This window comes from Hyperolius riggenbachi, chromosome 4 (assembly GCF_040937935.1).
Source record: "Hyperolius riggenbachi isolate aHypRig1 chromosome 4, aHypRig1.pri, whole genome shotgun sequence".
NCBI classification, from domain to species: domain Eukaryota; kingdom Metazoa; phylum Chordata; class Amphibia; order Anura; family Hyperoliidae; genus Hyperolius; species Hyperolius riggenbachi.
The window spans coordinates 64,960,262-64,973,268 of NC_090649.1; the positions used below are offsets into that span (position 1 = coordinate 64,960,262).

Genomic DNA, 13,007 nt, shown 5'->3' on the forward strand with positions numbered 1-13,007 from the left:
TGCAGATTGTAAATATTGCTGCACGTGGTGTTCGGGGTCATGCGGGATCCCGGAGCGCGGGATCCCGGAGGGTGAAGAGAATGTGGAAAGCCTAATTAAAACCAGAGGCTTCACCCTCCTGAGGTAAGTATGCCCCAGGGACACTTTCTATTCTTACACATTTCTTTTAAGGGATAGTACAATAGGTGAAGGGAAAGCTGTGTATCTGAGATGGTAAAACGGTGGCCAGTAAGAGAGTATGTTTGCCTGAAGAGGTGAGTTTATAGGTTGAATCTAAAAAGGGTAAGTGCGGGTGAGTGGCGAATGTGTTGAGGGAGCGTTTTCCAGAGAAGGGGAGAGGATGGAGAGAAATCTTGTAGGCAGGAATGAGAGGCGGTGACCAGAGAGGAAGACAGGAGAAAATTGTTAGCAGAGTGGAGATTGTTTGTAGGATGGTATCTGGAAATACATTTATGATATGCAAAACACTAGCTCCACTTCCTAATAATGTGTGAAAATGAGTATAAAAACAGCAGGGGCCTAGCAAAAAAAGATCACTGAGTCCTACTGCAAAAATATCAGTATTATGCAGCCTTCATGCCCAGAGATGGCCCGAACCTCCGATTTTAGGTTCGCGAACTTCCGCAAAAGGTTTGGTTTGCGCGAACTTTCGCGAACCGCAATAGACTTCAATGTACAGGAGGCGAACTTTGAAAACTAGAAACATTTATGCTGGCCACAAAAGTGATAGAAAATATGTTTCAACAGGTCTAACACCTGGAGGGGGGCATGGATGAGTGGGATAGATGCCAAAAGTCCCGGGGAAAAATCTGGATTTGATGCAAAGCAGCGTTTTAAGGGCACAAATCACATTGAATGCTAAATTGCAGGACTAAAGTGCTTTCAAACATCTTGAATGTGTATACATCAATCAGGGAGTGTAATTAGAGTACTGCTTCACACTGACACACGAAACTCACTGTGTAACGCACCGCAAACAGCTGTTTGCGTAGTGACGGCCGTGCTGGACTGGTGTGCACCATGGCCAGAGTGCAGGCCGTGGCGGTGTTCAAGCCCATATGGTCGCCGGGCTGTGGTAGCTCAATGATAGAACAACAGTGACTGTCCAGCTGATCAAATTTGGTCTGTCCACAATGAAGCAATGACCTTATTATCTTCTTGTATGTAGATAGGCATAGGTAGGTGCCCCAGTATAGGTAGGTAGGCATAGGTAGGTGTCCCAGTATAGGAAGATAGGCATAGGTAGGTGCCCCAGTAGTTAGCTAGGCATAGGTAGGAGTCCCAGTATAGGTAGGTAGGCATAGGTAGATGTCCCAGTATAGGTAGGTAGGCATAGGTAGGTGTCCCAGTATAGGTAGATAGGCATAGGTAGGTGCCCCAGTAGTTAGCTAGGCATAGGTAGGAGTCCCTGTATAGGTAGGTAGGCATAGGTAGGTGTGTCAATATAGGTAGATAGGCATAGATAGGTGTCCCAGTATAGGTAGATAGGCATAGGTAGGTGCCCCAGTAGTTAGCTAGGCATAGGTAGGAGTCCCAGTATAGGTAGGTAGGCATAGGTAGGAATCCCAGTATAGGTAGGTAGGCATAGGAAGGAGTCCCAGTATAGGTAGGTAGGCATAGGAAGGAGTCCCAGTATAGGTAGGTAGGCATAGGTAGGTGCCCTAGTAAAGGTAGATAGGCATAGGTAAGTGCCCCATCAGTTAGCTAGGCATAGGTAGGAGTCCCAGTATAGGTAGGTAGGCATAGGTAGGTGTCCCAGTATAGGTAGATAGGCATAGGTAGATGCCCCAGTAGTTAGCTAGGCATAGGTAGGAGTCCCAGTATAGGTAGGTAGGCATAAGTAGGTGCCCCAGTAGTTAGTTAGGCATAGGTAGGAGTCCTAGTATAGGTAGGCATAGGTAGGTGCCCTAGTATAGGTAGGTGTCCCCGTATAGGTAAGTAGGTGCCCCAGTAGTTAGGTAGGCATAGGTAGGTGTCCCAGTATAGATAGTTAGGCAGGGCCTGGCTGGCACAGTAATAGCAATTACCACGGTCCAGCTGCAACTGATAGGGCTGTATAATGCAGTGTCAGTGGGCAGCACACACAAAAAAACCACATCAGGAGAACATTAGCTCTCAAAAGAGCTGTTGAGGGGTGCTATTTTAGCAATAACAATCAGCCAGGAGCAAGCTAACAAGCCTACAAGAGCCTAACTAATCTTTCCCTATGAGAGTCTGCCAGCAGCTGTCCCTTTACTAATTACTGCAGGTGCACGAGTGAGTGTAATAGCCAGCGCTGCCTGCCTTTTATAAGAGGGGGGAATGTGGCTACAGGAGAGAGTGTAGCCTAATTGGCTATGATGTGCCTGCTGACTGTGATGTAGAGGGTCAAAGTTCTTCTTCCCCTTCCGCTTCTTCCCCTGATAGCCCAGATTGTAGCATAAGGTACCCTTGCCCATAGTGGTATTACGTAGCCTTTGTGTCCCCTTATCACCTACCCCCAGATAGCATTGTTTGGGGGAAGTTTCAGCTTAGGTATTCCCCTGAGATAAGTTTGACCCCTGAGATACGCGGACACTGGGAGGCTGATCAACTCACCTCCCTCAGGATCCAGATGCTGCCAGCCATTCTACTTCCGATCCTCTGAGGTTTAAAGGCTCACAACACCTCTGGTGAGATTGCCGTTTGTTGTCATGAGGACAGCATGCGATCTCACTCTAGGATTACAGCGCCACCCAGAGGATGGAGGGAGGATTGCAGTGCTGGATCCGATGGAGGTAAGTGCACGGCTACTGCAGATCTCACTGAGGTACGATTTTTTCCCTGGTTTTAGGGTTTAAAAGCACGCAAAAAAAAATTTCACTACTTTTAGACCCTAAAATCCAGAAATAATCATACCGATAGGGAGGTTAAAGAAGAAGGATCACAGAGCAGGTATAAATGTATTCAGCACTTAGGACAATGTGTTTCGCAGTGTAAACTGCTTCATCAGGACAATAAACGTGTCAATACCTGGGATACAGAAAGCCTGGGCGCCAGGCCTCCAGCCTACTAATAATCTTATGACCAGTTAAGAGAAACTGTAAAAAAAAAAGTCCCCTAGGGGGTACTCACCTCAGTAGGGGGAAGCCTTGGGGTCCCAATGAGGCTTCCCCCTCTGCTGTAGCTGCAGGCAGTCCAGCGCTGGCTCCCCAGTGTCCCGGAATACTCCCTCTACAAGGCTGACAAGCGCTGATAAGTGCTGATTTATTTACCTTTCCTGGCTCCAGCGGGGGCGCTGTTGTGACTCTTCCCACAGAGATAGGCGAAAATAGCCGACTCCGTCGGGTCTACTGTACTGCGCAGGCGCAGGAGACTTGCACCTGCGCAGTAGAGCGGACCAACAGCAAACGGTTATTTCTGCCTATCTCCAAGGCGGAGAACCGATACTGCGCCTGTGCTGGAGCCCAGGAGGTAAATATTTACATCCCCGCTGTTCGAGGAGCTTGTTCGCCGCTGCTGTGGGACTGAGGAGGACGGGGGAAGCCTCAATAGGATCCGGAGGCTTCCCTCACCCGAGGTGAGTACCCCACATGGGAACTTTTTCTCGATACAGGTTTTCTTTAAGAGAAAATGTTGACTCAAAAAATGCATTATTATTATTATTATTATTTCGTATTTATACAGTACCACCGACAAGCTTGAATGTTAGTTATTTAATTTTTAATAACCATAATCTTGTTTTCTTCTTAAGCTCTACAACAGCTTCCCATTTCTGCTAAACTTGCTGCCAGGATCTCACAAGAAGATCTCCAAGAACAATTTACGGACTGAGAGCTTTATACAGGAGAATTTTACTAAGCAGAGGCAAGAACTGGATGTAAATGACCAGAGGAATCTTGTTGATACATTTCTGGCAAAACAACAAGAGGTAAAGGGAAGACTATAGATACAAAACTGATGCAGTGGTGCTTACTTGATAATGGGGAAGAGCTGTAACATAGAATTTACATAGCTCCCAACTGCCCCTCTTTCGGAGGGACAGTCCCTCTTTGGGAGCCCTGTCCCTCTTTCACCCTCATTTGTCCCTCTTTCAGGACTTTGTCCCTCTTTCTATGTAAATATATATATATTTCTCTACTAAAAAATGTGTTTGATTGACTCTAATCTTTATTCCCATCCTTTACATTGATATATTACTAATTTTAAAATGTTAATATGAAGGAAAATGAGCCAGGATAGAAAGGACCAGTGTGGTTTGAAGTATAAAACAACATTTTTTTAATGAAATCTTTATGGTATGCGTGACTAGGGGTGTGCTGGGGCGTGATCAGGGGTGTGAGAAGGGCGTGGCTTAAGTGTCCCTCTTTCTCATCTCAAAAAGTTGGGGGGTATGAATTTATACTATGACCACTTCAAACAAAACCTGTAACTTCATAAACTCCCTTTAAAAAAGCACATTGCCCGTATCAGCATTCCTTCCTGACGTCACCTTTAGTGTTGGTCAAATATCTCATTGTTCAATGGTGCAGATATTTGCAATTAATAGGAAAGCCCCTATTCAAGCTAGAATCACTACATTTTCTCGGTATGTTAAATAGAACATTGGGAACAAGGTTTTTGGTTTTTTTTCCATAAAGATCTTGTAGTTTTTTAGGATATTGATAAAAATAAAAAAAAAAACGTTTTTAAAAGGCGGGAAAATGACATTTGCGGTATATTTTAATATATACTTTTTCAGAGCTCTTTATACACATTATATACATAAAAAGAATGCACACCATGGGGTCTTCCCCCTCCTAAGCCTCTTTAACCCCTTGTCAACCATGCAGGCTGGTATAGCCAGAATGCAGAGCCCGGGCATACATGTAAAACGGGCGCCTGAAAAAAAAAAAAGGCCCGGGATAAAGACAAAATGATAAGTTTTTATGTAAAACAATATTTTTTGTTTCTATATTATAATCTAAGATTAAGAGCTAAATATGTTGAATTAACGGTTATAAAGAGGCAAAATACAGTCTATAACAAAAAAAAGATAATTACTTAAGCATAGTAATAAAATTGTAGGTATTACAGATATTTTACTGCAACTATACCTAACCATACTCTCACACTGAACCCTCCCTGTACCTATTCCTAACCCCTAGACCCCCTTGGTGGTGCCTAACCCTAAAAACTCCACGGTGTTGCCTAACAATAAACCCCCCCTAGTGTTACTAAGCATAATAATACAATTGTAGATATTACAGATATTTTACTGCAACAATACCTAACCGTACTCTCACACAGAACCCTGCTTGTACCTATCCCTAACCCCTAGACCCTTCAGGTGGTGCCTAACCCTAACCCCCCCCAGTGGTGCCTAACCTTAAACCCCCCCGGTGGTGCCTAACCCTAACCTATCCCCCCTGGTGGTGTCTAACCCTAACCCCCCTGGTGGTGCCTAACCCTAACCACTCCCCCTGGTTGTGACTAACACTAACCACCCCACCTGGTGGTGCCTAACCCTAAACAACCCCCACTGGTGGTGCCTAACCCTAACAACCCTCCCTGGAGGTGTCTAACCCATAATCACCCACCTGGTAGTGCCTAACCCTAACCACCCCCCTGGCAGTGCCTAACCCTAACCATGCCCACTGCATAAACACCCTTATACGGCCACTGCATTAACACCCTCTAGTTTGCTTAGCAGACAGGCAATTAGCTAGGGGGAGGGATTCGCTGTAACACAGGTGATAAATTAAACAGGAAGTGTAGGCCGAAGCCCTTGTTCTGGTGGAGGGCCTGGTAAAATAGGGCTGATTTCACTTCACTGCTGGGAACTGTGAGCACTGATTATAATACATTGCTGTTGTTTGTAAATTGTGTTTTGCTGTTGTGATATCTGGTGGATTGTGGATTGCGGTTCATCTGATATCTAGGGCAGCAAGTGTCACTTTTTAAACGTATGTATTTTTTTCTTTTTCCTCCATTTTGCTTAGCAGACAGGCAATTAGCTAGGGGGAGGGATTAGCTGTATCAGGAGGTATTTGGACAGCTTCAGGACTCAGTACCTGAGCTTGCTCAGTCTGTGGCTTGCTCACTAAGTGACTTCGACAAAAATGGCATAGGCGTTAAAAACAGGCGTTAGAACACAGGCACAAAAGGGGAGGAAATACTTTACGCAGCAGGTAAGGACTATAAAAAAAAAATGCCCTTCAACCAATATTGCGGGGTTTTTTGCATTGGTTAGGATGTGCTAGGCAAGTTGTGGTGTAGTCTTTAAGTTTTTGAGGACTCCACTCCAGCTTCACTCCCTCTCCCTCTCCTCCAGCCCAACTTCACTCACTCCCTAGCCTCACTCCCTCTCCCTCTCCTCCACCCCAGCTTCACTCACTCCCCAGCCTCACTCTCTCTCCTCCACCCCAGCTTCACTCGCTCCCCAGCTTCACTCCCTTTCCTCCACCCCAGCTTCACTCACTCCCTCTCCCTCTCCTCCATCCCAGCTTCACTCACTCCCCAGCTTCACTCCCTCTCCGTCTCCTCCCCCCCAACTTCAGTCACTCCCCGGCTTCGCTCCCTCTCCCTCTCCTCCACCCCAGCTTCACTCACTCTCCCATTTCATCTTTTACCACCACAGTTTACTTTAAGTAATTGTTCCCCACACAATAGTCATCATGTTGGAGAATGCAGTACAGTGTACATCCTGCAACATGTATGCATGCCCTGATCAGCAGATTGAGGGTGTTTACTGTTGCCCTGGGTGTGTGCGTGTTGCTCAATTAGAGGCTGAAGTCAGAGAGCTAAATGAGCATCTCGCAACACTGAGACGCATACACAACATGGAGAAGAGCTTGGATCTCACAATCCAGACACTGGAGGGAACCAGTAAAGAAGAGGTGGGTGGAGTACAGCCGGAGCAAGAAGCAGAGGTAGCCGCTAGTTGGCTCACAGTTAGAAGGGGTAGGGGAAAAAGTGGCAGGGAGGCTAGCCCAGAGTTGTCCCTCCCTAATAAGTATGCTTGTTTGCATAATATTGGGGAGGATGATTCTGGAGTAGCAATGCTGCAGCAGGATGTGCTCCTTAGCAACCAAGGGGCAGACTGCTGTAACGAGAAAGGGAATAGGAGTGCAGCTAAGGCTAGACAGGTACTGGTGGTAGGGGATTCAATTATTAGGCGCACAGGTAGGGTAATCTGTCGAAGAAACCGTGAATGCCGTACAGTCTGTTGCCTCCCGGGTGCTCGGGTTCAGCATGTAGCGGAAAGAATTTACAGATTATTGGGTCGGGCTTGGGAAGACCCGGCTGTCATGGTACACATTGGCACCAATGACAAAGTTAGTGGGAGATGGAAGGTCCTCAAAAATGATTTTCAGGTACTTGGAGATAAACTTAAAGCAGGGACCTCCAAGGTGGTGTTTTCTGAAATACTGCCAGTGCCACGTGCTACATCTGAGAGACAAAGGGAACTTAGGGAGTTAAATAAGTGGGTTAAGGAATTGGTGTAAGAAGATGGGGGTTGGGTTCCTGGAGAACTGGGAAAACTTTGCAGTGGGCTACAGGTTCTACAGCAGGGATGGGCTGCACCTTAATGGGGAGGGTGCAACTGCATTGGGGGAGAAGATGGCTAAACGGTTGGAGGAGATTTTATAATAGGATCTGGGGGGAGGCGGGAGGGTAAAGTCTCAATATGTAGACAAGATAAGGTAAAAAGACAGTGGGAGCCTAACATTATGGGGGGTGGAGAGGGGGGTGGGGACAGTGTAAAGAGTAAGGAGGTTGATAAAACTTCAAGTAGCCCATTTCATGTAACCAAAATTGGAAAACGTGGAGGTAAAAATATAAAGTGCATGGTAACCAATGCTAGGAGCCTTGCAAATAAAATGGACGAACTAGAGTTCATTCTGATTGACAAAGGCTATGACATTGTGGCAATAACCAAGACATGGATGGATGAAAGCCATGACTGGATAGCTAATTTAGAGGGATACAATGTGTCTAGGAAGGATAAAACAGGGAAAAAAGGTGGAGGGGTTTGTCTCTTTGTTAAGAATTCATTTACAGATGTCCTGAACGATGAGATAGAGGAAGATTGTGAAGATGTGGAGTCCATTTGGGTAACTATTCATGGTGGAAATAGAGGTTGCCAATTGCTTATTGGGGTATGCTACAGGCCACCACATATTTATGAAGCCGCAGAACTGCAATTACTACAGCAGATTGAAAAAGCTGCAAGTAAAAATGAGGTCATAGTTATGGGTGACTTCAACTTTCCAGACATTGACTGGAGTATTGAGGCTACCCATTCTGGTAAAAGCAGCAGATTTCTGGCATCACTACAGGACAATTACTTAACTCAAATGGTAACAGAACCAACTAGGGGGAATGCGTTACTGGATTTGATCATTTCAAATAGACCAGATAATGTATCAAATGTGCAGGTTCAAGAACATTTGGGAAATAGTAATCACAACAAGATAACGTTTGATCTGGTGACTGATAGGCCGCGGGGCAGTGGGACCACTAAAACTATGAATTTTAGAGAAGCAAACTTCAATCAACTCAGGCAGGCACTAAGTTTGGTGAACGGGGAAAATGTACTACAAGGGGAGGACACTGAAGGGAAATGGCAAGCGTTTAAGCTTATTCTCAATCAATATTGAAGTATGTATATCCCATATGGAAACAAAATGTCTAGGAATAAAAAAAGGCCTCTATGGATGAATTGAAAAGTTAGAGATAAAATGAAGGGGAAAAATAATGCCTATAGGATCCTAAAACAGGAGGGGACCGAGGCTGCATTAAGCAATTATAAGGAGTGCAATAAAAGTTGTAAAAAATAAATTAGACTGGCAAAGATTGAAGCTGAAAATCAAATCGCTAGGGATATCAAATCTAACCCAAAGAAATTTTAGAAGTACATCAACTCTAAAAAAAGAAAGGTTGACTGTATTGGACTCCTAAAGGATGAGGGTGGGAACTCAATGGTGGATGACCAAGGTAAGGCAGAGTTATTAAATGCTTTCTTTGCTTCTGTCTTCACAAAGGAAACAGCACTGTTGCAAATTACAGAAGTGGAAGAGTCTAATCTTCCAACAGTAATATTTAATGCAGGAAGAAGTGAAGGAAAGACTAAATAAATTAAAAATAGACAAGGCACCTGGCCTGGATGGCATGCATCCTCGGGTCCTAAGGGAATTAAATTCAGTTATAGATAAACCCCTTTATCTTAACTTTTGTGACTCGCTTTCAACTGGCAGAGTCCCAGTGGATTGGCATACAGCTCACGTTTTCCCATTATTTAAGAAGGGCAAAAAAACAGATCCAGGAAATTATGGACCTGTAAGCTTAACATCAGTTGTATGCAAACTATTTGAGGGGTTACTAAGAGATACTATACATGACTTCATAGTAGAAAATAGTCTTTTTTCTGAGCATTAACATGGGTTTACTAAAAACAGGTCCTGTTTGACTAACATGCTCAGCTTTTATGAGGTAGTGAACGCTAATGTGGATATTGGGAATGCTGTAGATGTGATATACTTGGACTTTGCAAAGGCCTTTGACACTGTTCCACACAAAAGTCTGGTGCAAAAGTTGAGGCTGCAAGGACTGGGGAAGAGTCTGTGTGCATGGATAGGGAACTGGCTAATGGACAGAAAACAAAGAGTTGTGGTCAATGGATCATACTCAAAATGGGAGACTGTTAGCAGTGGGGTCCCACAGGGGTCTGTACTGGGTCCAGTGCTCTTCAATTTATTTATTAATGACCTAGTAGATGCAGTAGTAAGCAATGTTGCTATTTTTGCAGATGATACAAATTGTGCAGAATCACCAACTCACAGGAAGATAGGGAAATACTGCAACAGGATCTGGATAGGATGGCTATATGGGCACATAAACGGCAGATGAAATTCAATGTTGAAAAATGGAAAGTCATGCATTTTGGTCGTACCAATGGTCTAGCACCATACAAAATAAATGGGATACAGTTGGGGACATCAAACTTGGAGAAGGACTTACGAGTACTCATCGACAACAAGTTAAATAACTGTACTCAATGCCAAGCCGCTGCAGCTAAAGCTAACAAAATTTTGGGATGCATTAAAAGGGAAATAAAAACTAGAGATGCTAGCATAATATTGTCCCTGTTTAACTCTCTAGTAAGGCCACATCTGGAATATGGAATTCAGTTCTGGGCACCACATTACAGGAAAGATATTGCAGTTTTAGAGCAGGTGCAGAGACGAGCAAGAAAATTGATACGTGGGATGGAAGGTCTCAATTACCAAGAAAGGTTAGATAAACTGGGTTTATTTAGTCTAGAGAAAAGATACCTTAGAGGGTAGCTTCACTCGCTCCCCAGCTTCACTCCCTCTCCTCCACCCCAGCTTCACTCACTCCCTTTCCCTCTCCTCCATCCCAGCTTCACTCACTCCCCAGCTTCACTCCCTCTCCGTCTCCTCCCCCCCCAACTTCAGTCACTCCCCGGCTTCGCTCCCTCTCCCTCTCCTCCACCCCAGCTTCACTCACTCTCCCATTTCATCTTTTACCACCACAGTTTACTTTAAGTAATTGTTCCCCACACAATAGTCATCATGTTGGAGAATGCAGTACAGTGTACATCCTGCAACATGTATGCATGCCCTGATCAGCAGATTGAGGGTGTTTACTGTTGCCCTGGGTGTGTGCGTGTTGCTCAATTAGAGGCTGAAGTCAGAGAGCTAAATGAGCATCTCGCAACACTGAGACGCATACACAACATGGAGAAGAGCTTGGATCTCACAATCCAGACACTGGAGGGAACCAGTAAAGAAGAGGTGGGTGGAGTACAGCCGGAGCAAGAAGCAGAGGTAGCCGCTAGTTGGCTCACAGTTAGAAGGGGTAGGGGAAAAAGTGGCAGGGAGGCTAGCCCAGAGTTGTCCCTCCCTAATAAGTATGCTTGTTTGCATAATATTGGGGAGGATGATTCTGGAGTAGCAATGCTGCAGCAGGATGTGTCCCTTAGCAACCAGGGGGCAGACTGCTGTAATGAGAAAGGGAATAGGAGTGCAGCTAAGGCTAGACAGGTACTGGTGGTAGGGGATTCAATTATTAGGCGCACAGGTAGGGTAATCTGTCGAAGAAACCGTGAATGCCGTACAGTCTGTTGCCTCCCGGGTGCTCGGGTTCAGCATGTAGCGGAAAGAATTTACAGATTATTGGGTGGGGCTTGGGAAGACCCGGCTGTCATGGTACACATTGGCACCAATGACAAAGTTAGTGGGAGATGGAAGGTCCTCAAAAATGATTTTCAGGTACTTGGAGATAAACTTAAAGCAGGGACCTCCAAGGTGGTGTTTTCTGAAATACTGCCAGTGCCACGTGCTACATCTGAGAGACAAAGGGAACTTAGGGAGTTAAATAAGTGGGTTAAGGAATTGGTGTAAGAAGATGGGGGTTGGGTTCCTGGAGAACTGGGAAAACTTTGCAGTGGGCTACAGGTTCTACAGCAGGGATGGGCTGCACCTTAATGGGGAGGGTGCAGCTGCATTGGGGGAGAAGATGGCTAAACGGTTGGAGGAGATTTTATAATAGGATCTGGGGGGAGGCGGGAGGGTAAAGTCTCAATATGTAGACAAGATAAGGTAAAAAGACAGTGGGAGCCTAACATTATGGGGGGTGGAGAGGGGGGTGGGGACAGTGTAAAGAGTAAGGAGGTTGATAAAACTTCAAGTAGCCCATTTCATGTAACCAAAATTGGAAAACGTGGAGGTAAAAATATAAAGTGCATGGTAACCAATGCTAGGAGCCTTGCAAATAAAATGGACGAACTAGAGTTCATTCTGATTGACAAAGGCTATGACATTGTGGAAATAACCAAGACATGGATGGATGAAAGCCATGACTGGATAGCTAATTTAGAGGGATACAATGTGTCTAGGAAGGATAAAACAGGGAAAAAAGGTGGAGGGGTTTGTCTCTTTGTTAAGAATTCATTTACAGATGTCCTGAACGATGAGATAGAGGAAGATTGTGAAGATGTGGAGTCCATTTGGGTAAATATTCATGGTGGAAATAGAGGTTGCTAATTGCTTATTGGGGTATGCTACAGGCCACCACATATTTATGAAGCCGCAGAACTGCAATTACTACAGCAGATTGAAAAAGCTGCAAGTAAAAATGAGGTCATAGTTATGGGTGACTTTAACTTTCCAGACATTGACTGGAGTATTGAGGCTACCCATTCTGGTAAAAGCAGCAGATTTCTGGCATCACTACAGGACAATTACTTAACTCAAATGGTAACGGAACCAACTAGGGGGAATGCGTTACTGGATTTGATCATTTCAAATAGACCAGATAATGTATCAAATGTGCAGGTTCAAGAACATTTGGGAAATAGTAATCACAACAAGATAACGTTTGATCTGGTGACTGATAGGCCGCGGGGCAGTGGGACCACTAAAACTATGAATTTTAGAGAAGCAAACTTCAATCAACTCAGGCAGGCACTAAGTTTGGTGAACGGGGAAAATGTACTACGAGGGGAGGACACTGAAGGGAAATGGCAAGCTTTTAAGCTTATTCTCAATCAATATTGAAGTATGTATATCCCATATGGAAACAAAATGTCTAGGAATAAAAAAAGGCCTCTATGGATGAATTGAAAAGTTAGAGATAAAATGAAGGGGAAAAATAATGCCTATAGGATCCTAAAACAGGAGGGGACCGAGGCTGCATTAAGCAATTATAAGGAGTGCAATAAAAGTTGTAAAAAATAAATTAGACTGGCAAAGATTGAAGCTGAAAATCAAATCGCTAGGGATATCAAATCTAACCCAAAGAAATTTTAGAAGTACATCAACTCTAAAAAAAGAAAGGTTGACTGTATTGGACTCCTAAAGGATGAGGGTGGGAACTCAATGGTGGATGACCAAGGTAAGGCAGAGTTATTAAATGCTTTCTTTGCTTCTGTCTTCACAAAGGAAACAGCACTGTTGCAAATTACAGAAGTGGAAGAGTCTAATCTTCCAACAGTAATATTTAATGCAGGAAGAAGTGAAGGAAAGACTAAATAAATTAAAAAT

At 44.5% G+C, this 13,007-nt stretch overlaps 1 protein-coding gene across 1 annotated transcript in view; it reads left to right on the forward strand.

The window, feature by feature from the left end:
* LOC137571255 (cytochrome P450 2K4-like) overlaps nucleotides 1–13,007 on the forward strand; it is a 90,103-nt gene that overhangs the window by 35,916 nt on the left and 41,180 nt on the right. Inside the window, exon 5 of the mRNA XM_068280131.1 lies at nucleotides 3,713–3,889. Coding sequence (XP_068136232.1) covers nucleotides 3,713–3,889 — 177 coding nt within the window. The remainder of the gene's footprint in view (nucleotides 1–3,712; nucleotides 3,890–13,007) is intronic.